The sequence below is a fragment of the Leptonychotes weddellii genome, chromosome 7 (assembly GCF_054177405.1).
Source record: "Leptonychotes weddellii isolate Sample4059 chromosome 7, ASM5417740v2, whole genome shotgun sequence".
Lineage (NCBI taxonomy): Eukaryota > Metazoa > Chordata > Mammalia > Carnivora > Phocidae > Leptonychotes > Leptonychotes weddellii.
This window is the reverse complement of record NC_138375.1, coordinates 39461037-39476922: the sequence shown is the minus strand read 5'-3', so window position 1 is coordinate 39476922 and position 15886 is coordinate 39461037. Positions and strand designations below refer to the sequence as shown.

The 15886-nt window shown below is 48.0% G+C and overlaps 1 protein-coding gene across 1 annotated transcript in view; it reads left to right on the top strand.

The window, feature by feature from the left end:
- Positions 1-10429: 10429 nt before the first annotated feature.
- SLC36A2 (solute carrier family 36 member 2) overlaps positions 10430-15886 on the top strand; it is a 25855-nt gene continuing 20398 nt past the window's right edge. The window contains exons 1-4 of the mRNA XM_006745263.3: positions 10430-10692; positions 13699-13789; positions 14359-14447; positions 14969-15064. Coding sequence (XP_006745326.3) covers positions 10529-10692; positions 13699-13789; positions 14359-14447; positions 14969-15064 — 440 coding nt within the window. The 5' untranslated portion in view covers positions 10430-10528. The remainder of the gene's footprint in view (positions 10693-13698; positions 13790-14358; positions 14448-14968; positions 15065-15886) is intronic.

Sequence of the window (15886 nt, the reverse complement as noted above, 5' to 3'; positions counted from 1 at the left end):
TAAATATTAGCTGCCGGATCTCTCTTTTTTTCTTCCTTAATGACCCTCACCTTTCAACAAGGAATCACAAGCAGGTAGAGGGGAAAAGATACCTCTGAAGTTAAATTTGAGGAAGAAAATTGTCCCCAGTTTGGTAGCACATTTTTTACTGAATTTATAGCAGAGAACTAGGGCCAACAAGACAGGTTACCCACAACCTAAAACCCAGCAGTTAGGTTCACTACGGGAGGATTTTGTTGACCTGCTTCCTTCTTTGTCTTTGTCTGAGTAGATGGGAGAGTGGCTTGAAGCTAGACTTTAGTGAGTGCATTTCTCCTTGCAGAAGTGCAGGAGGAGAGCCGGTCCTGGAATTGCAGGGAAGAGACGATGCAATACAGGCGTGTACTACGTGTGGGACACGGCCCTCAAAACGGAAAGGAACGCAGAGGTCACCACCAGCACACAGCCCCTCTCCTCCTAGAGCTGAATGGCTCCTGCTCGGCGGGGACGTGAGTACTCGACGGACTTCTCACTCCTCTGTTTTTCTTCCAGCACTTTATCAGGGCTGCCCTGTACTCTTAACATACCCTTTTTAAATTTTGAATTTTGTTGCAAAAATAACATGTATGTCTTTAAAAATTAAAGCACTGAAATTAAAACGTGAAATTCCCACCCCTGCTTCTAGCCCTGTGTCTCCACTTACATGTCTACAATGTAGGAGGAACTATTATTAATTCTTCCAGACCTTTGCAAGCACATACACACATGGATGTGATATGTGTGTGTCTTAGTCCATGCACGAGGCTGTAGCAAAAACACCACTCACTAAGTGACTTCTAAACAACAGAACTTTGTTTTTTACACATCTGGAGGCTGGAAGTCCAAGATCAGGGTGGCGGCATGGTCAGCTGAGGGCCTTCTTCCAGGCTGCAGACTTCTCATTGTATCCTCATGTGGTGGAAGGGACAAGGGAGCTCTCTGGGGTCTCTTTTATAAGGGCGCTAACCTCACTCAGGAGGGCTCCACCCTCATGACCTAATTAATCACCTCCCAAAGGCCTCACTTCCTAATACCATCACATTGGGCATTAGGCTTTCAACATATGAATTTTAGGGGGACACAAACACTCAGATCATAGCAGTGTGTGTGTGTGCATGTGTGTTTTCTATGTGTGGGTGGGTATTTGTGGTTGTATGCGTATGTGGCTTCTTATTTTTAGAAAAAAGGGATTATATTATACTTAGGTGAGCATTTCATATTTCGCAATAATATACCCTGAACATCCCTCCACGTTAGTATGTACGGATGTACTTGAATCTTTTTAGCAGCTGCAGCAACATTTTACTCAACAGAATCACAGTAGTTTATTGAATCATGATCCCCTTGATGTACTTGCAGGATGTCTCCGATCTTTGGCTGGTACAGATAATGTTATAGTAAACACCGTGGTGTACAGCCGTGCAAGCATCTCTGCAGGACAGATTCCTAGAAATTGAATTGCTGAGTTAAGGGGAATGTGCTTTTCAAAATTTCAATAAATATGACCAAGTTAACTTCCAGTGCTATGTCAGTGTTATTTTAGTGGGCCTGTCTTTGATCAGTAGAGAGGTCTTACAATGCTGTCTCTTGCATTACAGCTCCTAATGTTCAAGTTTTATTTCTCCTTTGTGATGAGCATCTCTTTATGCTGCCCAGCATCCATCCTCCCTTCTTCTGGTAGTTGTTCCCTGATTTCCTTTGGAAAAACACTTCTGCCACCCCCCATGTACATAGTTCTGAGGCTGACTCTGTCCCCCACTCCAGGGGTGAACAGATAACCCAATCCTGGGCCATCAGAGTTACAGTAGCTGGTTCAGGCCTGTGCGTGTGTCCCAGTCCGGCCAATAGCAGCTAGTGCCAGGACTATTTCTAGAGCGACTGAGAAAGAGGGGGAGTAGCCCGAGAATCATCCCTCCTTCCTGTCCTCCTACCAAAATAGAGTTCAATCCAGCAACCCCCAGCTCCAGCTGAGAGGTGGGGCCCCAGGTCCAGGGCAGAGTCAATCTCCCTGGGCCTGTTTCCCCATATATAAAATAAGGAGGTTAGACTCTGTTCTCCAAGGTCATTTTAGCTCATGTGATTCAGCACAGAGAAGCACAGGGACTTGTCTGAAGTGCAGGTATTTATCTAGGTAAAAGATCATTTCCTCCAGAACAGCTGTTCCGCAAACAAGACCTAATAAAATGAGGACATCATTTTATGATGAGAGTATTTACCCAAAGGAGTTGAAAACTTATGTTCACACAAAAACATCCACACAGATGTTTATAACAGGTGTATTCATAATTGCAGGAGTTTGGAAGCAATCAAAATGCCCTTCAGTAGGTGAATGGATAAATAAACTGTAGTACATCCAGATAGTGCAATATTATTCAGTGTTAAAAAGAAATGGGCTATCAAGCCATGAAAAGACATGGAGGAACCTTAAATAAATATCACTTGGGGGAAAGAAGCCAATCTGAAAAGGCTACATACTGAATGATTTCAATTACATGCATTCTGGGAAAGGCAAAACTATGGACACATAAAAAGATCAGGGGTTGCCAGGGGTTAGGGGGAGGGAGGCATGAATAGGCAGAGGATTTTTAGGACAGAAAAACTCTCCTGAATGATAATATAATGGTGGATACATGTCATTAAACATTTGTCCATACCCACAGAATGTACAACACCAAGACTAAACACTAATGTGAACTATGGATTTGGAGTGATAATGATGTGTCACTGTAGGTTCATTGATTGTAACAAATGTACCCCCCTGGTGGGGGTTGTTGATAGTGGGGATGGCTCGAAGCTGTGAGTATTTGGGGACGGGGGTTATAATAGGAACTCCACTTTTTACTCAGTTTTTTTTTTTTTTAAGATTTTATTTATTTATTTATTTATTTATTTATTTATTTATTTATTTATTTATTTGACAGAGAGAGACACAGCGAGAGAGGGAACACAAGCAGGGGGAGTAGGAGAGGGAGAAGCAGGCTTCCCGCTCAGCAGGGAGCCCGATGCGGGGTTTGATCCCAGGACCCTGGGATCACGAGACCTGAGCCGAAGGCCGATGCTTAACCGACTGAGCCACGCAGGCGCCCCTCTACTCAGTTTTACTGTGAACCTAAAACTACTCTAAAAAATAAAGTCTATTAATAATAATAAAAAATTTTAAGACAATATCAGGTTTAGGTAGGCAGTTCCTAAACTGAGAACCATATTTTAGGCTCTTTTCCTGGCTCTGTCCCAAACACAGTGGGTCTTTGTGTATGATCATTTCCTCTCTCTGAGCCTCAGTTTCATGATCTATAGAATGAAGAAACTAGTCTGTGCTTCAGGTTGTACAATTCTGTGACATCTAAGATAAAAAAGGAAGGACAGAAGGAGAGAGAGGAAGAGAGAGAAACAGGCAGAAGATGAAAGGGGAGGTGGCAAGAGGAGGGAAAGGGGAAGGAAAATGGGACAAAACAACCACAGAGTCATCAAGTGGTAGATAAGGAACTAAGGAAGAAGGCAAGTTGAGCTTTGGGTAGATAGACAAGGAAAATGGGTTGGCCCAGAAGCCACATCTGAGTCTTTAGTCTTACCTGAATGAGAAAAGCTCTAATGCCCCAAGGGAGACTGTTACATTTATTTGATGAGCACTAAGTGAGAGGTAATTGTGTGCACAACCATGTGCTAGGGACACTAACCCAGCCAGGGAAAAGAAATGCCTAGATACGAACACTACAGCTTAAGGTCGGTGGTTTGCTTCTGAAGTCAGACAGATCCGGGTTTGGTGATTGGCTGGGTAAGGTAATCAGGTGAATAATGGCCTCAAAGATATCCAGGTCCAAATCCCAGAATCTGTGAATGCTCCTTTATATGGCACTTTGCAGACATGGTTAAATTAAGATACTCAAGATGAGATTATCCTGATTATCTCAGTGGCCCTAAATGAATCACAAGTATCCTTCTAAGAGAGAGGCAGAGGGAGATTTGATGACAGGTGGAAGAGAAGAAAAGCATGTGATAGAGGCTGAGTCAGAAAGAGAAGCCACCACATGAAGATGCAGGAAGGGCCAGGAGTCAAGGAAGGCAAGGAATGCAACTCTAGAAGCTGGAAAGACAAGGAAACGGATTCCCCTAGAGCCTCTGGAGGGCACGTGGCCCAGCTGACTCCTTGACTTTAGCCCATTGAAATTGATTTTAGGCTGGCATCCAGAACTCTAAGAGCATAAGTTTGTGATGTTTTAAGCCACTAAGTTTGTGGCAATGTCTTAAGGCAGCCAAAGGAAACTAATATAGGCAGGGGTAAGGAACTTTACCTCTCCAAGCCTTATTCCCATCTGTTGACTATATAGGAACAATAACACATTCATTCATCAGATGTTTTTTGAGAGCCTACCATGGGCCAGCCCTAAGTACTGGGGACAGCAGGGGACCAAGGCCTTCCCACGTTCACGGAGCTGAACTTCTAGTGAGAGGAAGCGAGTACATAAGCAAGACAATTACAGATTGTGGGAAGCAACCTGAGGGTAAACGGTGGGTGTGGGACGCAGTAACTAGGTGGCAGAGGGGGATCAGGGGAGGCCCTTGGAGGAGAAGAAACTCCAGCTAAGACCAGCAAGGCAAAATGCAGAGGGAACAGTGCAGGCATAGGGAGGAGCAAAAGGAGGAAAGGACAAGAGTTTTGGAGAACAGAAAGGCAGTTGGAGTGGCTGGGTGTCCTGTTCTAGAGAGAGGGACAAACAAGGGGAGGTTGTTGGGAGGGCAGCAGGGGCCAGAACATGCAGGGCCTTGTGAGCCATGGTGAGGATTCTATAGATTATATTTTCAGGGCATTCAAAGCAGTGGGAGGTTTTAGGCAGGGAATTGGCATCATCACTGCTACTGTGAGGACATAGATTTTTAGGTGGGGAAGAGGGAGGCAAGGAAACTCCCTAGGGTGCTCTTGCTGTCTTCCAAGTGAGAAGCGGTGCTGGCCTGGATGAGGGCGAGGACCATGAGGGTGAAGGACTGCTGTAAGCATTAAGTAACATAATGAGTGCTAAGTACCTGGCACCTAGGAAATGGCCAATAAGCGAAGCTCTCATTATGGTATTATTATTACCACCACCATCACCATCGTTATCATTATGAGCCATTGAAAACAAACTGGGCTGAACACAAGGCACACTGGGTAGGGTAGTGCGAGCAGAGCTGACACCTGCAGCCGGTGAAAGAGGGGCCATTGTGTCCTCATTCCTGCCCACCAGAAGCCACTCCCTGAAGCCACTGACCTTCTCTCCCTCCCTGACCTGCCCGCCCCTGCAAGTTCAGAAACCTAGAATGTCTCAGAACCCACGCCCGCTGACACAAATACATTCTTAGGCCATCAAGGAGTTCTGAGGGATAGTTTTTAATGTTCAAAATGGCATGGTAAGGCTGGTGGACCTTTGGCGATTAGACCTGATACAGTATTATCATGAAAACTTACGGGATCATTGCCTGGGCCTTTGTCTGTCTGTCTGTCTCTCTCGCTCTACACACACACAGACACACACACACACACCTCTCTCCATCTCCACCAGCACCCCAGCAACCCAAGCCCGGATCCTCCACCTCACTTAGACCGCAGTCACCTTCTTGGAGGTCTCCCTGCCTCCTCTCTTGCTCTCGGGTGACCCATTCTCCACACAGATCTTGCAGAGCACACTTCAAATAACACCCAGACTCTTTACCATGACCTGCATGGCCCCCGCCTGCCTCTTCCCTCCTCTGGCCTCCGTCCCTTGCACTCACACGACTCCCCGCCCTGGCCTCCTTTCAGCTGCTCAAACTCTCAGCCACCCCCTCCTCAGGGCCCCTTCCCTTACCAGCTCTGCCTGGAACACACTGCTAACTCCTCGCCTCACCCGTGTCCCATTTTCCCACAGCTGGCCCCTTCTTTTTGGTTCTTAGCTCCAATGCCACCTTCTCAAAAGTCCTTCCCTGACAGATTTACCTGAATTGCCTCTTCTCTCCCTGCCCCCCCATCTTCCTTGACTGCACCATGCTCATTCCCTTCAAGGCACTGACCACAGTTTATGATTATCTGCTGCTCCTTTATCGTCTGGCTGCCACACTAGACCGTGAGTCATCTGGCAGTTTGTCATGGACTGAATGTTTGGGTCCCCCAACATTCAGATTTTGAAGCCCTAACCCCCTGCCCCCCAGCATGGCTGTATTTGGAGATGGGGCCTCCAACACAGTAGTTAAGGTTAAACGGGGTCACAAGGGTGGGTTCCTGATCCAATAGGATTAATGTTCTTATTAAGAGACAGGGGAGGGGGAGCTCTCTCTCCATGCACGCACACCCAGGAAGACCATGGGAGAACATAGGGAGAAAGAAGCTGTCTGCATGCCAGGGGGAGAGCTTTTCCCAAGAACTGACCTGCCAGACCTTGGGACTTCCAGCCTTTAGAACAGTGAGGAAGTAAATGTGTGTGTTGGAGCCACCCAGCCTTTGGTATTTTGTCGTGCGGCTCTAGCTAAGACACAGGCACTTGTTTTGTTTGTTCGTTACCTTCTTCCCATTAGGGCGTAGCACTTGGCACATGGCAGGGACTTGGTAAATATTGGTTAAATGAATGAATGAAACTTCTCTTCTGCACTGCGTTTCAAGGTGTCTGGGAAGTGGTGAAAGCAGCAGGGCTGGGAAATCAGGAGACCTAGACTGGGTCATAGTCTTGGCCCTGCCATGGTACCACCATTAATTCACTGTGTCCCTTCCCTCTCTGGGCCTCAGTTTCCTGATTGGCAAGACAGTACAACTCAGCAAGATGACCTTTCGAGTTCCCCCTAGTGATAAAATGGTATGAGAAAAACAGCTCCCCTAAGAGGCACCGGGGTGGCTCAGTCGGCGACTCTTGATTTCAGCTCAGGTCATGATCTCAGGGCCGTGGGATCAAGCCCTGCTTTGGCCTCCATGCTTAGCAAGGAGACTGCTTGAGATTCTTTCTCTCTCCCTCTGCTCCTCCCCCAACTTGCACGTGCACGCGCGCGCTCTCTCTCTCTCAAAAAAAAGAAAAAAATAGCTAGTTCCCCTCTCTGGGGCACTGATGGTGATCTAGGCACTGCACTTGTCCCTTTTCTCTGTTGCTCCTCACTCCTGCCTGGAGAGGTACAGACGCCCTTGTCAGCATTTCACAGGCGAGGAACAACACCAAGGCCCAGAACAGTGACCTGCCAGAAAGGGGAGGAGTGCTTTCAGCGTTAAAAACATTGTCCTTTATCCTGAGATTGTATCCTTCCAGCTTTTGGGGATTGAAATATTCTTTCTTTTAAGAAATGACCTTTTTTTTTTTTTTTAAGATTTTATTTATTTGTCAGAGAGAGCACGTGAGAGAGAGAGAGGGAGAGGGAGGGAGAGGGAGGGGCAGAGGGAGTAGCAGACTCCACACTGAGCAAGTCGACCGATGTGGGGCTCAGCCGATGCAGGGCTCGAACCTGGGACTACAGGATCATGACCTGAGTCGAAAGCAGACGCTTAACTGACTGAGCCACCCAGGCGCCCCAAGAAATGACCCTTTTAAGATACTTAGAAAACTGAGAATTGGGACGTCTATGCCAATCCCTAAAGTTCATCTGGAAATTTGATAGCTGCATGAAATCCCAAAGTCTTCAACCACATAAATTATGTACATGGAAGGGTTTATTATTATTATTATTATTATTATAATGGAGTTTCTAGTATACATTAAGCATCATCAAGGCACACGGGGATAAACTACAGCTTCAGAGGCACGTTCCAAGAGGCCCAAATTCACATCAGAGCTCAGCCTCTAGTGCCTTAGGCAAGTCAAGTAACCCGCTTGAGCCTCATTTCCTCATCTGTAAAGGGGGGTGATAACAGTGCCTTCTTTGTAATGCACTTAGTCTTGAGTTAGCGCACAGAAGAGACTCACTGCAGTGAGTTATGATTATCGCCACTGTTGTGCATTCAGGGAGAGAGTCAGAGTAATCAGCCACAGGCTGGGAAGAGCTACCCCGGGGAACGAGGATGCGATGAATTCCCATCTGGGTAGGGGTTTCAGTGTTGCTTCTGGAGTCTCCAACTTCCTTCCTGAAGGAGTGCTTTGTGTTCGTTCCGCCAAGTTCTACACCTTCAGGCAAAGCACTTCCCAGCCTCTAGTCTATTAAAGGCGGGCAATGACTTTTACCCCATAGCACAGTGGAACTCGAACTCTGGCCAGTGTCAGAACCACCTGGAGAACTTGGTCAAAATGCAAAGGCCCAGATTCCCCATACTTCAGTGAGTCAGTGTCTCTCTGTGCCTTATCTCCTTCCCAGATGATTCTGATACACGCTAGCTTTCAGAAGAGCCATCAAAGAGTGAAAGAAACAAGGCCCTCAGTTTACTCTAAAGGGTCATAAAAGATGCTTATCATTATTTAAATCCCACTTGTTCCACCCACCAGGGCAATGGCAAGTGAGGAGGCTGTGCTCACGTAAGTGCCGTGGGTTCCGACACAAGGAAGGCTGGGCCTGCAGCTCAGTGGCCAGGGGGGGATGACAAGCACAGGCCCCAGGGTCCTCAGTGTTTCAGAAGTCCCCTACAAACTAGCACCCATTTCACAAAGTTGGGAGAGAGAGAAGCAATACCTTTCCCAGGGTCACAGCAGCCTCATTGTAAGAGCCACAGCAGAACCAAGAGCTACAGATGCCCGGACCAGTGTTAAAGGGCTTGCTTTGGGGGCCCCCACCTGGATGGAGCCCTCTTGCCTGCTGACAGGTGGTACGGCAAGCTGGATGTCTGCAGGCAGTGCTCTGTGAGTTTCCCTGTGGCTGATGATGTCTGGGAAGGGCCCCAGCAAATTCCCGTATTCCAGCAAAGGTCTGAAGATTAACTCAGGCTTCTCACAACCTGGGGAGGAAAACAGGACTTAGCCCCGTATCTAAATATCTCAAGCTCCTTGACAATCTTGTTCATCCATCTTGTTGCCTAAGCGGGAACAAAGATCTGTTGGTGAGATGAGAGCTAAGATTAGAATCAAATTATAGAATCTCGTGCTGCGAATGAGCAGACCCGAGGATGAAGCCTGCCGCCCCGCAGACCAGGAATGCTGCCACGTAATGCTGCCAGATGAGTGAAGAGAGGACGTTTCTTAAACCACAGCAAGTGTCTCCGTTGATTCAGGGCAAGAAACTCACAGGGTGGGGCCAGGATTCAAACCAGGAGGTCACTGTGGTGGTCACAGCCACAGGCTTCAGAGACAGAAAAATCTGGCTAGGGTAGATTTGGGGCTCTGCCAAAGATTAGCAGTGACCTCGGGCAAGCTATTCTATACCTCCCTAAGCCTCAGTTTCCACATCTGTAAAAACAGAATGACAATGCTACCCAGAGAAGTAGCCAGGCTTTTTGGAGCCTGAAGCTTATACCCCTTGGGTGGGGGTGGGGGGTACCGATAAGGGGTGGAGAGGGCCTCTTTAAGAAAAGGAATACAAAATTACAAATTCAAAATTGCATACAGGACCTTGGAAGGGGTCCCACCTAAGGGAGGGGCTAGACAAATCTGTCTTGGATGCTACCAGTTAGCTGAGAGACCATTGGAGTAAAGCCCTTGGCACATGAGATGGTGGTACGGAGAGTGGTCTGGCTTGACTAAAATGCTATAATTTTGAGGAAGGAGGAAATCTTGGCCCATTCATCTGTCACTGAAGCAGAGATAATGACAGAGAATGAAACACTAGAGAAACCCCCGAAAGGCCTTCTTTAGCTGCAGAATTCTATCCTGAATGTCACGTGCGACCTTAGGCAAATCACGTGCTTTTCTGGTGGCAGTGTCCTACCCAGTGAAATGTGGCTTGTACAATCTCTGCCCTTTTCCCAAAGAACCCCCACTGCTTTCTCCCTGGAGCCTCACAAAAGCTAAGAAGCAGCTAGAGGTGAGTGAGGGCTTGCTCCTTTTCCCCCCAGCTTTTCCCAGGGAAGGGGATCTCCCGGAAGGATGCCTTATAACAGATGTCAGCCAGTGGGAAGTGGAGCCCCTGACCTGGGATGAATAAGGAGATGGGGTATGGAGGTATTCTCTTGGAGACAAAAATAGGGTATTAGTTAAAAAGCCTGCCGAGTTGGGCACTGGTCCCTACTCTATCACTTTCTAGCTGTGTGACCTTGGGCAGGTCCCTTTAGTCCAGAGTTTGATTTCCTCATTATTTAATTTATAGGATTAAATGAGAAAAAAAGGTAAAGCACTCAGGAGAACGTCTGTCTCTTAGTGAAGTGCCTCATACATGTTAGTTAAGAAAATGATGGGTATTGTAGTCACTGCTATTAGGTGAAGTGGATGACTCCCCTCTCAAACCCCTTCCTGCCTCTCCTGCTCCAGCTTCTCTTGCACAGAGCTTCTTCTCTGGCAGGAGGAGCATACTCTCCGAGGGAGGTAGGCGGGGCCTCATTCCAGCTCGGCCAGAGCGAGGCACAAGCTGCTGAGCTGGGGTTTGCACCTGACGGACACCTTCCTGCTTGCCTCCTTCCAGAGCAGGCCTCCTCAACACCCAGAGCCCTCTCTTGGAAGCAGTCATGCCTGTGACAAAGAGTGCCGGGGGCCCCCAGGGCACTGTTGACCTCAAACTGGACCTCAGGTCCCCTCCCAAAAGTGCCAAGAAGCTGCAAAACAAGGACTCCAGTTTCTGGGATGGACCCCCTTCCGAGTCACCAGGCTTAGAGAAGACCAAGGGCATAACGTGAGTGCTTTTTTCTGCCACCCCCATTTCTGCCTCCAAGCCTGCAAGCTTGCACTGACTAAAACCCTGGCGCGGCGTGTCTGACCCCCATCCCATTATGCAGATGGGAAAACCAAGGTCAAAAAAAGTGCAGGCAGAGACTGAGTCAAGGTGAGAGCTTACAGGGGCAGGAGCGGAGACTCCAGAAAGCCCTAGGCTCTCATGGTCCCACACTCAACAGGTCCAGATGGGGACACTAAGGCCCACTTACCCCAGGCCACCCACTGGGTCATTGGCAGGATGGGCGCTGGAATCCAGTGCTGGCCCTAAGTCAGTTTTGTTGCTGGTCAGTCCTGATCATTGGCAGAATCCCTAACTTCTCCAAGGAGGTGAGATCTGAGCTTAAAACCTTGGCCTCACTGACAACCAGGCATTGACTCCTCTCTGCCTCCTTCCTCCAGTTACTCTGGCCTCGCCTTGGGCCTGTACTTCAACTGTGAGGACATCAAAAGCACAGCATGTGGAAGACTTTTCTCCCACCTCCCTGGGGTGTGTGTGGGGGTTGGGGAGGCTTGCAAAGCATGGCCAGGAAGGGTCTGCAGAAGGAGTTTAGGTGGGGGAGCCACGCTACGGGCGGGGCTAAGCAGCCTCCGCCTGCACCGCTCGAGCAGAGAGGCCAGTTTACTTAGGACATGTGGGTGGGTGGCCTGCTGGAGCGTGCTGCTGCTTTAAGAAGAAAATGCGGACAGCACTGGTATGGTAGAGAGAACACCTGCACTCAACTAGTGATCTGCACCTTCCCTTCCCCCAGCCTCGGTGTCCCCCAGATGCAAAACAGGGGTAAACAGGTGGCAATGCGAATTTAAAGAGGCTGCCTGTGGGCATTACATCTGTTGGGTGGGGATGTGCAGTTAGGAGGGAGATGTTACCACAAGGGCAGGCGAAGTTCCGTTGGTCAGCGCCAGGATGGCCCCGACAGGGTTCGGTTGCCCCCAGGGACTAGTCCTGGGGGCTGTGAATTGCTGACACTGAGAATGAACTCTCCAGGCCTTGGGGCCATCCACTGAGGAGCAGGGCTATTTCTCAATCAGAGGCCTGGGGGGAACCGAATAGCTCTCGTGTCCTAAACTGACAACGTGGTTTGGTGGCAATTTCAACTACTTAAGAATCAGACATAAAGCATGAGAGAACTAGAGGGGCCCTCCCGGTTTGGAGCAGAAGAGAAGTAAGTCGGGCAAGCATGGAACTCGGGTCAGCTCACCTGGGTCCAGATGCCCATTTAGCTGCTAACTGGCTCGAGCAAGTGCAGAACTCTCTACCCCAGTTTCTCCTCTGTGAAATGACATTTCACTCCTCCCAGGATGGCTGCAAAGGTGATTTGTGCATAAAGCCCCCAAACAAGGCACCCTTAAAAGCTGGCCACTGCGAATACCTTGAAGGTCCAAGGTCACCAGAGGAGTTGGGGCTAGAACACCGATGTCCTGCCTCCCAGCCCAGTGCTGTGCCCAGCTCACCACAAAGTTTTTACGTTTGGCTGCATGGCCCAAAGTTAAATTCTGATTTCTTAAGTCCTTTGGTTAGAAATTTCTAAAGTGACCTGTTGACCCTTGCCTTGTTGCAAAACAAGCCCATTATTGGAGGGCCGTAGGGCACAAGTGCTTGCTCAGAGATGTTGACACCCACAGGGAGAGAGAAGGGCACGCGATTCTCCGCCCACTTTCTCCCTCAGTTGTTCTCTTTAACCCATAACAAATCAATGGGCCGATGGGCTGATCCTTCTGAAAGCTAGAGGATCTAGGGATTAACATAAAGATAAGGGTGGTTGGGGCAATTCTTTCAAAATATCATTCCTCCCAACATTTACAGAGGCTCAGCAAAGTAGACCTGTTGCCCAAGATGACACAGCTAGTTAAGTAGTGGCCTTGGGATTTAATCTCTGGTTCGTCCAACCTCAGAGACCAGGCTCCTTCCAGAATACCTCTGGTGCCCCTCACAGTCAGTGTCCTCACTGAAAGGCTCACCCAGGGAATTTCCAATGTTTCAAAAGTTGTGGATGTGAACCCAACACTCACCTTGGTCGAACCTGTTCCAGGTACAAAGAGGTATAGTAATAAGTTGTTCTGTAATTCATCAACACAGAGGGTACCTCCCTGGAACTTATCCCTGAAGGTGCCCTTCAGACCACCTTCTTAAAGAGGGGGGTCTTAAAGAGGGGGTCTCAGTTTTTATTTTTGTTTTTTTGGAGGGTGGGAAGAGACCTGCCTTTCCCCAGCTTGAGGTCCTGGCCTGAGGGCCCAAAAAATTCCTCTGGAGCCCAATCCCCAAATGACCCTGTCTCAACAGATCCCATTTGGGGACCCAAGTCATCTGACCTATTTAATTCAGAAGTCACCATGAAGTGTCTAAAGTGTCTTTGCTGCTGGCCCTTTTCCCTTTTCTCTGAGTTTATCCTGTCTCACCTACTAGTTTTATGACCTTGGGCCATCCCCTTTCTGAGCTTCCATTTCCTTCATTACAAAATGGGATTTTTCCTTTTATATATCTCTCTCGACCTATTACCAGGAGGTGGTCCAGTATAAATGGGGTGAAGAACAGGGACTCTGAGGCATTTCTGGGTTCAAATCCTGACTCCCCAGTATATCTTTGGACAAGTTATTTAAAAAAAAAAAAATCTCTATGCCTCAGTTTCCTCATCAGCAAAATAAAGGCAATAACCTACTTCCTAATCTTGACGAGAGGATTAAATGAGGTAATACGGGTAAAGTACTTAGCATAGTATCTATTATATAGTAAATATTAGCATGGCATATATTGAGTGTTAGCTGCTAAAACCAGGACAGGCAAACTGAAATGGTTGGTCACCCTACAGGAGACCCAGAGGTGCCAATCAAGGTCACAGGGACTGAGAGATGGCCAGGAGCCCACCTATCCAGCTGAACTCAGGTGTTGGCATGCTGTGAGGGAATGCTGGTTGGACCTCCTCACCTTCACGCACCTACACCCTTATGTCTCTTTCCTCTCCTTTAGAGCGTTCCAGACCTTGGTTCACCTGGTGAAAGGCAACATGGGTACAGGGATCCTCGGGCTACCCCTGGCTGTGAAGAATGCGGGCATCCTGGTAAGAGGGGCTGCTGCAGGTGGGGCCAGCATGACCGAGTTGTAGCAGGGAAGTAGGAGGAGAGCCTCTCAGAGTTTATAATGGCTTACAAGAAGCAGTCTTTCTAGGAGGCAGCTTGGTCCAGACTTGGAGTCTAGATATCTAGCCAGGGTTTGAGTTCCGGCTCTGCCACAGACATTGAGTGGCCCTCGCAGGTCATTTGTCCCTTCCCTGGGGCTCAGTTTTTCCTTTGGAGAATGCAGGGGTTGGATGATGATGAGTTTTCCTCTTGTGCCCTGTGAAGCACTAGTTCTCAGGGACACCTCAGAGGCCACTATGGGTCAGAATCCTGAGTCCCCCACTCCCACCACAACACCCATTGTAATTGCTTTATGTACTTTATTGGAGTACTACTTGAGATTATATTTGAAAGAATAGGTATTGCTGCCAAAAAGGACTTGCAAAGCAGTTTGCTAGAAAGTTCCTTGAGTGCCAAATGGTATCTGTGCTACCAAATCTGTCCTTGCATTGTTCTTCATAAATCCATTCTCTTCTCTCTTCCCATTTCCCTTGGCTCCCCCTTCCCTCAGATGGGCCCGCTCAGTTTGCTGGCCATGGGCTTCATCGCTTGCCACTGTATGCACATCCTGGTCAGGTGTGCCCAGCGCTTCTGCCACAGGTGAGGAAAACAGCATCCTCATGTCGATTGCTTTGGTACTTGGTTCTCAGGGATGTCCCAGAAACATCCTACATGAAACAAGAGCTTACTTCTTTCTTCCAACAAGGCTAAGAAAAAGAGAAAAAGCATTTGGGATAGGGACCTAAGATGAGGCTCTGCCATGTGACTCATTAGGTGATCTCAATCAGGCCACTGTGATGATCTGCTTGGCTCATCTGTAAATTGGGCATAAACAATCCATGCCTAACCCTGCCTCAGAGAATTATGATGAGAACCCATTGGGATCATGGATACGAAAACTGCTGTGCCCATGTGAGGTGTGCTTTATTGCCCTGCTTATATAGGAACCACCCCACAGGAAATACTGCCAGGTGTCTAAGTCTGAACTAGAACTTGGGTCTCTGCCCCAGTGTTCTTTCTACTCCCCTGGGTCCTGCCTTGCTGTATGTCTCCTGACTTTTTAGTACAGGATCTGAGGTTAAACCCTCTCTTGGTAACTCTGTGTGCACTTTCTCCTACAGGCTTAACAAGCCCTTCATGGATTATGGCGACACGGTGATGCACGGCCTGGAAGCCAGCCCCAGTGCCTGGCTCCAGACCCATGCCCACTGGGGAAGGTACCTTGTTCTTGCTCTGCTGGAAGTGGAGTGAGCTACTGGAGGTGGAAATGCGGCTTTCAGGGATGCCTTCTTCCCTGGAAAGCTGACTCGTGTGGCACAGAATGTTGGGCTTTCCACAGGGAAGGGGTTCACTGGCAACCTTCCTGACCCAGCCCCCCTCCTTGTATACCTCCAGTGACAGCATGCTCATTCCTTGTTATGCAGCTTTAATATTATTGACTTATTTATGAAACTGTATTTATCCTGTCGTACTATGTACCAGGCCCTGGAAATACTGTGGGGAGCAAGGCAAACAGGCTTTGCTCTCACAGAACCCATAATCCAGTGGGAAAGACAACCATTACACAGTTTAGGAGACAGTCATTCATAACCACTGGGATGAGTGTGATGAAGGAAGGAAATACTAGTTGCTACTGAGCAGGTAAGGCGATGTGTGTGGGCTCATGTGGTCTTTCTAGGTTGGAACAGTTGAGATGAGCCCTGAAGGAAGGAATTCTTTTTTTTTTTTTTTTTGAGGTGTAATGCAACTTCATCACTTTATTCAAATCTTCAAAATAGTCTTTATTCTACATTTTTAGTATAAAAAATCCACAAGTTAAGTGCACCACAGTGTCGAGAGAGACATACGACGCTGAACTTCCATAACAGTCAATGGTACAGTCAAACATCACATGGACAGAACACAAAATTTAGATGAACTGAAATTATAAAATAAAATAAAATCCAATTTCAGAAAACAAAAATCAAAATATTAAGGATCCCTGAAATATTCTTAACCCTAATGAGATTTCACTGGACTCAAGTCATTTTGTAGTGAGG